Here is a 15,269-nt window from a genome sequence, read left to right on the forward strand (position 1 = left end):
AAATAAAATAAAAATTAAAAAAAATTAAAAAAATAAAAAATAAAAAACAACTCAGGATCAGAGCACCAGGATGGGTCAGTTAAACATCCGACTCTTGATTTTCGCTCAGATCATGATCTCAGAGTCTTGAGATCAGTCTGGCTCTGCACTCAGCAGGGAATCTGCTTGAGATTCTCTCCTTCTGCCCCCCCCCCACTTGCATGCCTACACACACTCTAAAACTAAATAAATAAACCTTAAACAAAAACAACTCAGGGGCACCTGGGTGGCTCAGTCAGTTAAGTGTCTGCCTTCGGCTCAGGTCACAATCCCAGGGGATCAGGTCATGAGCCCTGCAGTGGGCTCGCTGCTCAGTGAGGAGCCTGCTTCTCACTCTCCCTCTACGTGACACTCCCGTTTGTGCTCTTTCTCTCTCTGTCAAATAAACAAATAAAATATTTTAAAAATCCCTAAAACTCAGAATCTGCTTAATTAGGTTACAATGGCTTTCAATCTTATCACTGCATCTGAATTAATAACATAAACTGGGGCTCCTGCGTGGCTCAGTCAGTTAAGTGTCTGCCTTCAGATCAGGTCATGATCCCAGCATCCTGGGATCAAGCCCATGTCAGGTTCCCTGCTCAGTGGGGAGTCTGCTTCTCCCACTGCCCCTCCCCCTGCTCATGCTCTCTTTCTCAAATAAATGAAATCTTAAAAAAAAAAAAAAGAACAAATTCAAATCCCTTATGAAATTTTAGATAAAAGTTTAGGTATTAAATAACATTACATACTTATTGAAATCATCTTTTGGCACCAGTGTTCCAAACACCACTGAAAAATACCTTAGAATACAAATTTGACTTGAAACCCATTTAATCTTAATTTCCCCAAATTCCTAATAAGGCAGAAAGCAGTGAAATCTCATTAGTCAAGTATCTTCCAATTGACAGCACATTTCCCAAATTATATTATTTCCATAGCAGTCTTATGATGCAGATAAAGAGATGCAATTTCCCCCCATTTTACTGGAAAGATAAAAAAAGACTGAGTGACTTATCCAGGATAACACATTATGTTAGAAGCAGAAAGAGAGAATTAAAATTCCCATCCACTCAATCAGAAAATATCATGAGCCTATTACATGAAGGGCACCATGGGGAAGAGACGAATCAATGAGACATGAACTCTACCATTAAGGAAATTGCAGTCCTATTATAACAAGAGAAAATCTGAGAGAGTTTATGAGATGCTACAACAAAGAAACACACATATTATGTTATAATGGAATAGGAAGGATAAAATAATTAATTAGAGCTGGAATTAAAGAATTCTTTACTGAGGAAGTGGTATTGGACATTGGAATTGAACTGTGGAGGACAAGAAATGGTGAAGGTCATTACAGGCTTAGCAGAGTCAGAAAGACTTGAACATACACAGAATGTTTACACAAAGTCAAGTATATAGGTAATTATGTTTTCAAATGTCAAAAATGATAATACATATTTAACCTATTCAAGTCCAAGAATGAGATTTAATTTAAAAACAGACATAGCAGAGGCTGGTAGTTTTCTCTCAATAACTACCTTTCCCTACACTTAAGACTCTTTCATTTTAGCTGGGAATACATTTCCTGCAGCAGAATATGTTCTCCAGCTTCTCAATCAGCTAAGTGCAGCTCGGTATCTGGCCAATGACAAGAGGAAAACTGATACACTTAGCTTTCAGAAGGTTTCAATAAAGGGACTGCATGTGTCCCTTCCGCCGCTTCTTAGAACATTGTTTCAGTGGCAAGCCATGTTAGACCATTAGGAGGAGGACAAAATCCTAAGGATAATGAAGCAATAAAACAGAAGGACCTAATTCCCTGAATATCCTGATGTAGCAAAATTATGGTCAGAAATCAATATTATCATATTGTAAGTGAGGAATAAAACAACATATCATGAATTCATAAGAATTTGATAGCTCCAAGTTATATTGAGCTTAACCTCACTTAATCCATAAAATAATTATATCTATTCGATACTACACTGATATACTAGAGATTCATTTATAAGTCAAACAAATTATCAATGTCAGAAAAAAGAATCAATAGGTGAAAAGTAGATTTTTGCTGTAAGTTCACATTAGTTGACAATTTACCCATTGGACTTCTTGGTTCACTCAATTTTGTGATTACATCTAAATATTTAATTGCTATCCATTTTTTACAGAGAACAGAGGAAAATTTAATAACTAAACAAAAATACATCATCACAGTGTGAATGAAGAAACAGAGCAAGCTGTAAGAGCCCAGAGGGGAGAGATGAACAGAGAATGACTGCCAGATGACCTGTTTGCATCAACCTGTCTCTGGGCAAATCTATTCACCCTTTCTTCACATATTACTTCATATTACAGGCATTTCAAAGAATAACTGGAATAAGAATATTTAATAAAATGATCTAAGGCATCATACTTTACTGAGCTCACTGGCTATCTACATCAGCCCACGAAGGAAGGGACATAAGGTGATGGCAGGCAACTGCTCCCCCTGTTCTTCCCAAAGTCCTTTGGGCAAGGTCTTGATGGCAACAAGGAGCTGCTGAGGCCAAATCTGAGAGTATTAAATTTCTGGTTGAAGTATAAATTACAGTACAATCTCTCTCACACCCCTAACTTCTGCCAACAGTGTTACAAATATGTACTACTGGAAGCAAATAAATTCAGGTAACAGAGGGGTGACTGGATCAATGAAAACCCATCACTTCAGGAAAATCAATTGAAAGACATGTTCTTTCTAATAGTACCTTAGAATAGAAGATTTATCTTCTTTTCTTTATACAGTCTTGCCTTCACTTACTACTAGGCTTTTGGACATTCTTAAATTCAAAACTGATCAGCCTCATCTAAGTTTTAAGATAAGTCAAATATTTACCAGTTCTATTATAGTGGACCACTCATCTCTACACCTTAGTTTATTGATCTGTAAAATAAAGGTTTATGACTATATGATCTGCAAAGTCCTTACCCCAGAAACAGAAATATTATAGCACTGAGTTAAACTTCACCTCAGAGTGCAACCTGATATAATAGAGGCTGCTCTGAATGCACTGTTTTTAAGGAAACTTGCTTTCAAATAAATTCTCAAAAGCATTGCTTAAAGTTGGGGTAGTAATGACAACAGCAAACAGCCTCTTCTGTAAAACAGTCCCGATGTTAACAAAGGGTCTAATTCTTCAGCTGTTAGGAATTGTTCAGCCCATTATTCTTCTATCCCAAAAAACTCTTCTAAGACAGACTGGAAATTGCTTGGGTGACCAGGTGGTTGAAAATTGGGTAAGGAAAGGACTAGATTTAAAATAATTATCTACTCCCATTCAAGTTTCTACAGATACTAGTTCACAATTCCTCATCACTCTTTTTTATGAGAAAACAAGTAAGAATATACCATTGTATCTAATATCCAAACTAATTTATAAAACTGAAAACTAAGTTATGGGTGGCTGCTCAAAAAGTAGTATCTAAAAATAGTGTATTACATAAATCCTAATTTAAAAAATCAAGTTAACATTTCTAATATTAAGGCTGGATAGAATAATTGAGCAGTGAAAACTGTTCTAAGTAATTCCAAATAGTACTTTCTGTATTCCTGATTCAGTACTTTCCTTCTTGGTGTGGAGGTGTAAGGGGATTCCAAAGTGATCCCTGTTTATCGTAACACTTCAGAATTTAAGATTGGAGCCATTTAGACTTTCCCACTAGCAACAGCTTCTTCCAACACATCTTCATGAATGACAGTTTTCTGTATCTAGTACCAGCAGGTCACCTTCAATAAACACAAATTAAGCAAGAAATTGAAAAATAATCATCGTACAAATTGCTGTATTTCATGCAGACATGCTAGAAAAGAACTAAATAATGAATTCAGGTTAGCTATAGTGGACTGAAGGAGAATGTTCTCTGCTTGGTAATTTTACATTCCTGTACATTCATTTTATTCTGAAAAATGAAAAATAAAAGTAAAAAGGAAAGAATATTATTTTTATATCTTCCGCTAGAAACACAATGGATGGATGAGATGAGGAAGGATGGATAAATGGTCATGATATAGATTACTAAGGACAGTAAAATTCATCTGTCACTCTTTGCGTAAGATAATTTCTCCAAAAAAGGCCTAATGCTGCTTCTGAAACCAGACTCACTTATTCACTTGGGCCTCTTTTCCATCCCCTAGATGTACTTCTTAAAAGGAGAACAATGTTAATAACTTAGCCTACCCCCATCTAAGGATGGTTTAGTCAACCCAACCTATTTTCATTCGGTTGTTGCACCAATGGAGTCAATGCCACCCTCTAAAATTCCCTTTCAGATTATCTACAATTTGTCAGCAACTATGTTTTGGCTAGTCACAATTTGCAAGCTCCCCAGAAACAAGCTTCAATCTGTAGGTCCAATATCAACAATAAAATGGGGAGAATCCTATGGAGTCTTTGGTCCTCCCATTACCTGAGGCATGTTTCCTAACCTCACAGCATTGACCTTCTAAAGCAAACAGTAAGAAGGTACATTCAAATATGTCTTGCTGTTGTCTGTAAGCCCAAATCTTCAAAGTCATACTCACTTTGGACATAGCCTAAAAAGCTGCTAAAGGGGATATGTTTGGGGTGGGGGTGATTTACTTAATAGAATCACATAACCCATACCTTCCTTAATCAAAATTTTATTAGATTAAGGCTACAAATATTTAAAAAGGTTCAGTGCAAGTGGTTCTGTATCAGACATCAAATCCATGATTTGCCACTTGTTAGCTGTCTCAACTTACTTAACCCCACCTGCTTCAATTTCCCTATCAGTTAAATGGAAAATAAAATATCATCAACCCACCTTAATGTTTCTAAAAATATAATTCATGTACAGTCCTTAGCAATATAATATAAGCAAATGACTTAAAAATTAGGAATCCTTTTAACCATCAAGCCCTTACTCATTAACTTGCTTGACATACTCCATAAAGCATAGTATCTCAGCTCTCTGCCAAACAAATTAATGAATAGATATGTAAATTCTTTACAGTAATGGCCTTATATTTGTGATGGAAAGACAATATTTCTTGATATGTTGGAATATCAAATATCTTATCAAGAATTCAAGGGAGAATTAGAAATTCCTAAATTTAAAAACTAATATATATATATAATATATATAATATATATTTATATGTATATAAATAAAATTATGCACTAGGCTGAAGACATGCTTCACAGAGAAGAGATGAAAAGACCTAATTAAATGACGCAGAAAAATGGTCCAGAACTGTGTTGTTAAATCCTCAAAAACCGGGACTACATTTTATTCATTCATTAATCTAGCAACCTCTATCCTCTCAATAACATAGCATGTGCTTAATAATGGAATGAATACATGCCTTAAAGCATGTTCACAGAACCTCAGGATCTAACACTGTGAGCACAGTGAGTAGGAACTTAGTAGGTATTTAATTGATTACCATTATGTTCTGAAACCTACATCTCCACAACTTTATTTTCTTTTCTCTGATGTCCTCTAATTTGACCACCAATCACGAGACAAAGCTCTGCACCTACTCACCTGGTCAGACTAAGAACTGGGCAGAGCCTGAGTACAAGCTTTGCACAGCATCTAGAACAGATTTTTAACTCTTTTTTTTTAATATTGATAGACATCACCTGAACTTGAGGCAGAATCTCAGTCCATGATTATCAATTTGATTCTGCATTTAGGCATCTCAGGAGTTGCAGGATAAATAATCTTTAATTGTCCTGAAAGAACTAAGACTTGTTCTTAGAATTACACAAGGTAGCTTTGGAAAACCTGGCTTAACATAGCATCGTAATTTTTATTCTCCTGAAAACAAATCAACTATAAAAAGAAGTCCCCATGTCAGCATATCAACTGTTTTGCATTTGAATTATGTTGTCAAGTTCAAAACAATGAGGCAAAACTAAAATCATAGGCATGTGGCAATTAAAAGCACAAGCAATGAAATTAAAAGATAAAGAGAAAAATACCAGTTAGAAAAAAATTAAATAAAATCATCCCAGTTTAATGCCTATTCCTTCCCAAAGGTTTTCATCTGCATAGGATACTTAGAATCACATACAATGTAATTTTATATCCATTTCTGCTTCTATTTCTGCACTGAAATATTTATAGAGTGCTCAGTATTTCTGGAGTAAATTATACCTAGATCTTGATAAAGCTGAAATCACCTAAATTACCTTTTTTTGTTCAATTATTTGGAAGAATGGAGAAAGAAAGCTTGACAGAATAAAAAGATGTATTAAGAAATGGCCATTTCATAGCTATAATTGCATTCCTTAGTGAATATTGATGCCTTGAGGGCTATATGCAGTCAGCACAGCTACTTTTACCAAAGGCTTCAAATAAAAGCCAAATCAATTTATATTGTATGAATATACACATTGTATTTGAACACAAAACTTAAGCCAAGTATTCTACTGGTTTATGTGAAAAATAACATATGAAAACACATATTAGGAGTATATAAAAACAGAAGCACAATACAGTGTTAAGCATAATGTTATGAATACACTCCAATATTAATCAGATATTCAAAATTCTAGAAATCTTATGTGTGAGTTTTGGCACTCTAGTTTCATATTCAATCACTATGATGAACTGAATTTTTGTGCTCCCAAAATTCATATGGTGTAGCCCTAGCCCCCAATGTGGCTATAGTTGGAGATGAGGCCTCTGAGGAAATGATGAATTTTGAATGAAGTCTAGTAAGGATGGGGCCTTGATGCAATAGTAGTAGTGTCCTTATAAGAAAAGATGGAGAAGAGCTCCCTCCCTCTCCCTGCACACACACACACCCAGAGAGGACAAGTGAGCACATAGTGGAAAGGGGACCTTCTGCAAACCAAGAAGAGACCCATCACCAGAAACCTACCCTGCTGGACCTTGACCTGAGACTTTAAGCCTATAGAACTGTGAAAAATACATTTCTCTTGTTTAAGCCACCCAGTCTATAGTGTTTTGTTGTGGCAGCCTGAGCAGACTAAGCCAATCACTATTAATATGACTTCAGTCAGGGAACAAAGGAGAGGTCTGTTCCAAATGTATTATCTTGGCGTGAGGCTTTTTCTCTCTGAAAAGTGCTACCTCTCCTTTCGGCAGCCCAATCTTACAATCTTTTATGGAACAGTGTGATGACTGCTGGAAGCGCATGTGACTATGCGCATGCAAGCACATGACAGGGTGACATGGTTCAGGAACTCCTCATTGGGCTCTACTTCTACCTTCCCAAATCACAAAGAGATAACATGGGAAATGTGGCATTGGAAGACAAGTAATTACCTGTGGCTACAATAACAGATGCTTGGCTACTTAAGCTTTAAAGCTGCAGATGTCCCGTCTGATTTAGGTAGAGCTAGGAGTTGGAACTCTACCTTGTAAGGTAATGTTTCACATAATTACTTTTTAACTCAGGAAATGCTTCCAAGGGAATATATAATCTTATTCCCCTGAATCACTTTTTCACAATAAGAAAAGTAACTTAAAGTTAAAAAAATTTTTTTAGATGAACTAGGAGAATGGGATTAAGAGGTACAAGTTCCTTATTTTAAAATAATGAAGTCATGGAGATCAATTACAAGTATAGCATAGGGAATACAGTCAATAATATTGTAATAACGTTTGGTGACAGATGGTGATTGCATTTATGGTGAGCACTGAGTAATGTAGAAGACTGTCAAACCGCTATGTTGTACACCTGAAACTAACTAACTAAATAAATAAATAAATAAATAAAATTTAATTTGTGACAGACTGTGAAGTAATTTTTAAACAATTAGTGATATCCATGTACACATTTTGAATTCTTATTTAACCAGTTTTATACCATTTAATCTAAAGCAAGTTAATTACACACAATGCCAATGAATGACATTTTATTTTAAAGATTTTATTTATTTATTCATGAGAAACACCGAAAGAGAGAGAGGCAGAGACCTAGGCAGAGGGAGAAGCAGGCTCCATGCAAGGACCCCGATGTGGGACTGGATCCTGGACCCTGGGATCATGCCCTGAGCCAAAGGCAGACACTGAACCGCTGAGCCACCTATGTGTCCCAATGAATGAAATTTTAAGTGATGTTTTCTTCAGAAGAACTAAATATATATAAATGATCAGATTGCCAATTCAAAATACCTTATAAGATATAATGTCTGTTTTCATTATTTATATCATAAACCCTACATTATCAGACTATCATGCATATTTATTTAGGTATCATGTGACTAGGAAAATCGTACTGTACCCAATTTCATCTAATTATCACCAATCATACAACGGACAGTATCTTTTGATTCATAGTTTGCTAGGTGCAATATATTCTCTGGAATATTGTGGATGATCAGTTAAGAAATTCTACTGTAAATGGTAGTGTGTGTTTGAGAAACAAAATATTTAAAATGGGGGAGACTGGGTTTAAAGAGACAAGATAAGAAGATACTGTATTAATCTCATTAAAATATTATAAGTGCAAAGACTGAATGGCAAGGAGTAGGGATACAAAGAAAGAAAGACGTATTTAGGAAGTAGAACTAACACTACCCAAGAACAGACTGGCCAAGGGAGCATCGAAGAAAGGAGCTGAGAATGAATGTTTGGGAATTCTAATCTGAGTAATGATGACAAGTAAAATTTTATATCAGAGAAGAGGTAAGTTATTCTCAAGGCTCACTTACACACTTACATTCACACAACTATACGCATGCAAAAATAAATGTAGATTGTCCTATGTTTCTGTTTAATAACACCATTAGTCTGATTTGCCCCTTCTAAGTAGCTGACTGTGCACACCATTTACACAATGAGAGGATTAGATGTTAGCAAATGGCATGGGTGACACTGTGAGTTAACACTGTAATTCTAAAATGCCTCAGCACAAACCAGACCACCATTTCAGTGTGAAAGGACGGATGCCAACATGGAGTCTAGAGATAAGAATTGATTTTGCAGTAGAAATTATTTGTGTTTCTTTCTTATCTCTAGACAAAACATTTCAGCAGCTAGAATCATCTCCTATAGTACTAATTAGAAACGTAAATCTCACCAAGAGAAATGCCAAGAAATTTTATTGTTTGTCACTATACATGGTAATAGAATTTTCTGACATTTATCCCCCTAGAAAAATGCAACATCTTTAATAAAACACAGTATGAAGTAGAGATCCTAATTTCAGCACATTACAACACAGACTGCAAAATAGAAGACATGCAAAACCTAAGGCAAGTAGCTAAAAACAAATTTATTCCAAGAATTATGAGTGCGAATAAAAACTTCTCATTGATACCAGAATAATTGCAAAATCTGGGTTGTCAATTGCATGTTCCACATTGCAAAATCAAAAATATGTCCATATTTCAAGTAACACTAAACACAACAGAGACTGTTTATAAAGTTTTTCAAATATCCCTACTGTGGTATGTAATTATAGGCTGTTGCTCTGCAAATGGTTGATGAAATCTAACAGATTTTTTTTTAAGTAAGGCATCTATAATCTTGTAAAAATGTACCTCATAAATATTGCCCTACCCCCAAAACAGAGGTTTTTTTTTTATTGTTTCGTGTGTGGTGTGTTGGATTTTTATTTTGCCTTTATTTTATGACTGCTTTACCTCCATTCGCAAACTATTTGCCTATGTGTAAATAATATGAAAACTAAATCAAGGTTCATGCTACATTAATGACAGGTATCTTGTAATGATAATGCCCAGCACATAAGAAATTATCCCTCTCTGATGAATAGCTGTTCTGTTCTCACTAGGTAAGTGCTGCGAGCCTCACTCCTTAACCTTGCTGCCCCTGGATGTGTCGCTATATGGGAGCACATACTTCTTTGGAAGCATCACTTTAAAAATTACATGAGCAGAGAAAAACATATCCTAAGGCATCAAAAATCCCTCAGTCCTCTTTGTAAAGGAATTAGAACCTCTGAATAAGCAAACCAAAAACAGAAAAGCAGAATTAGGACAACCCCAAATGCCATCCAAACCAACATGGTAACCTGAGTTACTCCTGTTTTTCTATGAACATATTTCCGATTACTGGAGACAAGTGCTCTCTTTGGCAGTACATATACTAAAATTACTGCAGACAAGATCATATTCGACAGTAGCACCCTAACTCCCTGAGGAAGTGGGAATGTTTAGTCAAGCAGTCCAATCAGACATATCAAATATCCATCCACAAAAGCAGCAGACAGGAATATGCACATTTTTCCCCCTCTATACAAGCAATATGGCTATTTCATTGATAGTAAGGTTCTGATCATCTGAAAAGCATTCCAAACATCTATGTCTTATTAATTGTTCACAACTCATAAATACAAAGTAGCAAAAGCTTGGAAATACTCAGTAAAGCAAATATATAGGTGGACCAGAATAAAATTATACTGATAAAAATGTTCTATGTTATACAGAAGGAACTAAGACCTCCCAAATATATTTTCATTAAGAATTCTAGAAAACCATGCCATGCTATTTTTTTCAACAAAAATAATATGTCCTTCTGACCTTTTTGTAAACCACATGGAAAGTATTTATTTCAGTCTGTCTTTTCCAAACAGAATTTAATCACACACTACAAATTTCATCAATAACATGAAAAAGATACATAGAACATGATATAGAAAAGCTGTCCTCTTTTTATCATGTCTACTTGAAAAGCATGCAATTTAAAATGTCACTTGAAAAGAAGAAAAGATAACATAATATGTCAAGAATTTCATCGCAAATAAATTAACAATATCACATATACTGAACTCATTCAAATACTCATATCAGCTTTGCCAAAATTATTGGTGTTTTTTTATTACAAATTACAAGCTCAAACCAGAGGCACTTACAGTGTCTTAAAACAGGCAACAGCACAATAACCTTACTTGCTCACATATAATCTGCCAGAGATTATCAGCATGCATGAATTTAACAGGGCTCCCACAAAACTGTTACGTTCTTTTTTATTAAAACACACAAAGTATTAAATAGGATGAAAAATATAACATATAACATTAAAAAGAAGCTTCTAACCCTAAATGGAAGCTAAAGTCATCACTAAGCACGGGAAAATTAACATCTTGAAAAAGAAGATTATTTACTCAACAAATATTGATTGACTATCTGCTGAGTGTCAGGAGTGTTAGATGCCCTTAAAGAGCCCACAGGTGGGCACAGGTAGACAAATAAGGACAAAATTACAGGATAATGAGGTCAACACTACAGGAGAGCTGTCTGGCACATGGAATGAAGGAGCCCCATGGAACTTGAAACAAATGGCATTACTTTAAATCCAGGTTCAGAATGACGATGGATAAAGACCAATGTTCTGTTTTCTAGAAAAGGTGCAGTGATGGACTGTCTGGGGGAGGTCCACTATCATGACCTCTCATCCTCAGAAACCACTAGTAGGTCATGGTCACCTTAAGTAACTGTCACAAACATTCCCTTCCATTTAATCAGGCGTAAACTAAACTCGCATTATGATGTGGAAAACACATCATAAATACATACCTAGAAATTAAACAACTATGTATGGCCTTATGATGACGGGATTTCTAAATGTAACTTAAGAAAAATAGATGCAGTTACACTTCGTTTACTGAGCTACCATAAATATTTGGAGAACATTTAAGAACTTGGAAGGTAGCAAAAGAGTACATTAAGTAGGCAAAATAAATGTCAGAATCTGCTCCCTAAAACATTACATAACAGGTACCAAAGCCCAAAACTCACTCAAAACATGTACTTTTATTTTAGAGACGATTCTAATAAGCAAACCAGGAAACAAGGGTCTTAAGAGTGGTCACAGACACACTGGCCATAAAATAACAGGTCTCGGCTGGCAAGAGAGAGAAGATTCAAAGAAAGCAGAAAGAAATAACGTAAAATGTGTAGTTTGAAGACCTTCAGTGCAGAGCAGATTTTACAGAATAGAACTTAAATATAACTATGGTCTCTTTCTTTGCCCGTTCCCTTTCCTATTCAACTTGTAAATTCTTGCAGGCACATTCAATATTACCATACTGGTTCATCAGTATTTGTAACAACATTTTTTTTTTCTTTATGGAAGGACACAATTGGGTGGAGGGGGTAGAGAAGGAGGGTTATATTCAGGGAAATAGCAGGTTACTTTTTTTTTTTCACATTTCAGAATTCTTTACTCTAAAGAAGCTGTTTTGTGTTTTGTTTTGTTACCTACATGTGCGTAAAGCTCTTTATAATATACCATTCTGGGAAGACCAGCATTTTGAAAAATATGAAATAATGCTCTGGCAATAAGTGTAATTAAAATGCTGTTCAGAGGCATGGTACAGGACTTCTATATCTCAAGGTACATAGCAACTGATGGCAGCATAGTCACTCCTGTTGAGGAGAGTATCGTAATGAACAAATTTCCAATGTCTGCTTCTAGGAGATGCTTTTTATGTCTGTGTTGGCAGATTCCACTGGCACATGGCCCACATTCAACAGGAGTTCATATCCTTAGATTTTTACCTCCTTTTTTTTTTTTTTTTTTTTTTTTGGCTGCTGCACAAACATTTTCAGTGCTTTCTAAATGGCATAAATATTTTCAGGGTTTTGACAGGCAGCAAAGAGAAAATTAATTTCCAAGTGTCTCCATTTTGTTCCCTAACGCCATCCACTGACATCTGGCTTCAAAGAACAGGATCACCCCTACCAGAGCTGCTAGGCTCTGTCAGCAACTTCTCTCCCCACTGTAGCCTTCAGTTTGTTAAAGATGCAACTCTTCCAAATGGTGGAGTTAATGTTATCTTAGGCTGTGTATTCAGAATGGGCAGAAAAAGCCTCAACAGAGAGATGAAAATTTGAGCCCAGATGTCCTACACTCCTCTAAATTGTGATGTTCACAGATCAAACTTGCAAAGGATGTATTTTAAAGAACTAGAAGCTGATGTTACCCACCCTTTATAGTAAAAGCCGTTACAGGTAATACTGATTTTTTTTTTTTTTTTAGTAAAGTTGACCCCAGGAGGATATCAGCTTTAATTTTCACTAAGTTGCAACTATTGTATGCTCAATGGCTTGTAGGTAGACAACTTCATGCAAAAATAATTGACTCTATGTAACATGGATGATTACACACTCATTTGACAACTCTATGTTTCTTTTGTAACAAACTTATTTTTTCTCCTTGAGTAGTACCATCAATTTGGGCCTAAACTGACTGCAAAAGCCAAAACTAAAATTAATTACTAAATAAAGGATCATCATAGATAAACAAAATGCAGTGTGTGTGTGTGTACAATGGAATATTATTTGGCAACAAAAAGGAATGAAATACTGATTCATGCTACAATATGGATGGACCTTGAAAACATTTTGCTAAGTGAAAGAAGCCAAATACAAAAGGCTACATACTGTATAATTCCATTTATTTGAAATGTCCAGAATACTCAAATCCATAGACAGAAAAAGTCGAATCGTGGTTACCAGGGGCAGAAGGGAGTAGGGAATGGGGATGGAGTTTCATGTAGGATGATGAAAATGTCCTAAAATGAGATAGTGGTGTTGACTGCACAACTTTGTGAATATATTAAAAACTGCTGAATTAAACATTTTAAAAGGGTGAATTTTATGGTATGTGAATATCTCAATAAAATTGTTATTTTTTTTAAAGACTCAATAGCTGATTAATGACCCTCCAAGTAGAGGAATTCTAAATATAAGAGGACTAAATTTTCAACGACAGCACTTCGAGTTTTATCACAGTGACCTAATCTTTATATCCTGGGATCTATTAAGCCTATAAAAGTGTTCCTCTTTACTTTCAGAAACAAAATCTCCTTTTACAAGACACAGTGAAAGAGTAGTAACTTCAATGAAGGACTTATTCATATAGCAGAGCTCTTTGTTGACAAAGTACCTTCTATATTAACCTGTCTAATGTAATTTATTAAGCCAACAGGCAGCCCTAAGGAAATATTGGGTCATCCAAATATTTGGCAATCACAAAAGAATTTTCAGGTAATTACTCCACAATCAACTAAAGTATCAAATCTAGATACATCTACTGCTTTGCAATTAGTAGCAATGAATATAGAAAATGTAAATATGAATACTGACCTTGTTTCTTTTAACCCTTCCTTCTGAATAACTTCCAATATCTGCTTCGCTGTCATTGGTGAGTTGGGGTGTTTTTCTAATGCCTAAAAAATAAAAATAAACATAAAATTCCTAGATTATTGTATGGAAGCATACAAAATAAAAATGTGTGAATCATGCAATTGTTCCTTAACATTTTAAAGGGGGAGGGGCTGATATGTCAAAATAAGATCCCATCACACAGTTCAGGTATCCAAAGTGAGAATGTAATTTTTTTCTGGAAATTAATGGCAATTTCTTCAATGGGGTTGGGGGTCATTATTTTAAAAAAAAAATGTCACAAAGGCATACACCCACAAAAAAAAAAGAAAGAAATGTGAAACCTGAAAAAACCAAGTTAATAAATGTATATAATTTTATTTAAAATTGCTAATATTTTATGGTTAAAGACAGACTTTCAGGCTACTAAAATGTTTTCTAAACTTCCAGGACTTTGTAAACATGGAGCCTGAACACTACCAATAGCAGAGAACAAAGTGCAAGTTAGAAATAACCTCACTGGATTAGTTTTATCAACTTCTTTTGTATTAAAAAAAAATGAGGAAAAAAAAATCCTTCATGGTCAAAATGGAAAAAAAGCATACATACAGAAACCCAAGTAAGTCATTACACTGTGTGTTCCAGTTCAGCTCAGTTTCCTTTCTTCTGCCTTTTTCAATTAATTTCAAGTAAACCCCTTCCTCTTCCCATTCAGCCCATCTCAGTTTTATGAACTGAGTCCCATTTTTCTTTCTCTCCCCTTCTGGCCTCCTTATTTTTTAGTGGAAGGGAGTTCTTTTAAAGTGTGGGGAATACATGGGACATAGCTCACTGTTTCCATAGGCATTAGACCATCAGACCTGGAAATCAAATTCCTGTATTTATCCAGGGATTTAACTACCTGTAAAGAAAGCAATAAACACTGTTCACCAGCACGGACTCAGGGGCCACCTCTGGGAATGAGAAACAAGTCTACACATATCCTCACAATGACTTCCTCCAAGGGTAGACAACACCTACTTAAAGATGCTGTACAGAAGGTTCTGCACATTCCAGAATTCTAATTTGTGATTATTTACTAGGATGATCATAATTATCAACAGGGTTACTTTGAAAACTAACAATTGAAAAGGCTCTGAA

General features: G+C 35.3%; 1 protein-coding gene across 1 annotated transcript in view; it reads right to left on the reverse strand.

Moving 5' to 3' along the window:
• ASXL3 (ASXL transcriptional regulator 3) overlaps window positions 1–14,188 on the reverse strand; it is a 147,178-nt gene extending 132,990 nt beyond the window's left edge. Inside the window, exon 1 of the mRNA XM_055324133.1 lies at window positions 14,112–14,188. Coding sequence (XP_055180108.1) covers window positions 14,112–14,167 — 56 coding nt within the window. The 5' untranslated portion in view covers window positions 14,168–14,188. The remainder of the gene's footprint in view (window positions 1–14,111) is intronic.
• Between the last annotated feature and the right edge of the window lie 1,081 nt (window positions 14,189–15,269).

This window comes from Nyctereutes procyonoides, unplaced genomic scaffold (genome assembly GCF_905146905.1).
Source record: "Nyctereutes procyonoides isolate TBG_1078 unplaced genomic scaffold, NYPRO_anot_genome, whole genome shotgun sequence".
Taxonomy (NCBI): Eukaryota; Metazoa; Chordata; class Mammalia; order Carnivora; family Canidae; genus Nyctereutes; species Nyctereutes procyonoides.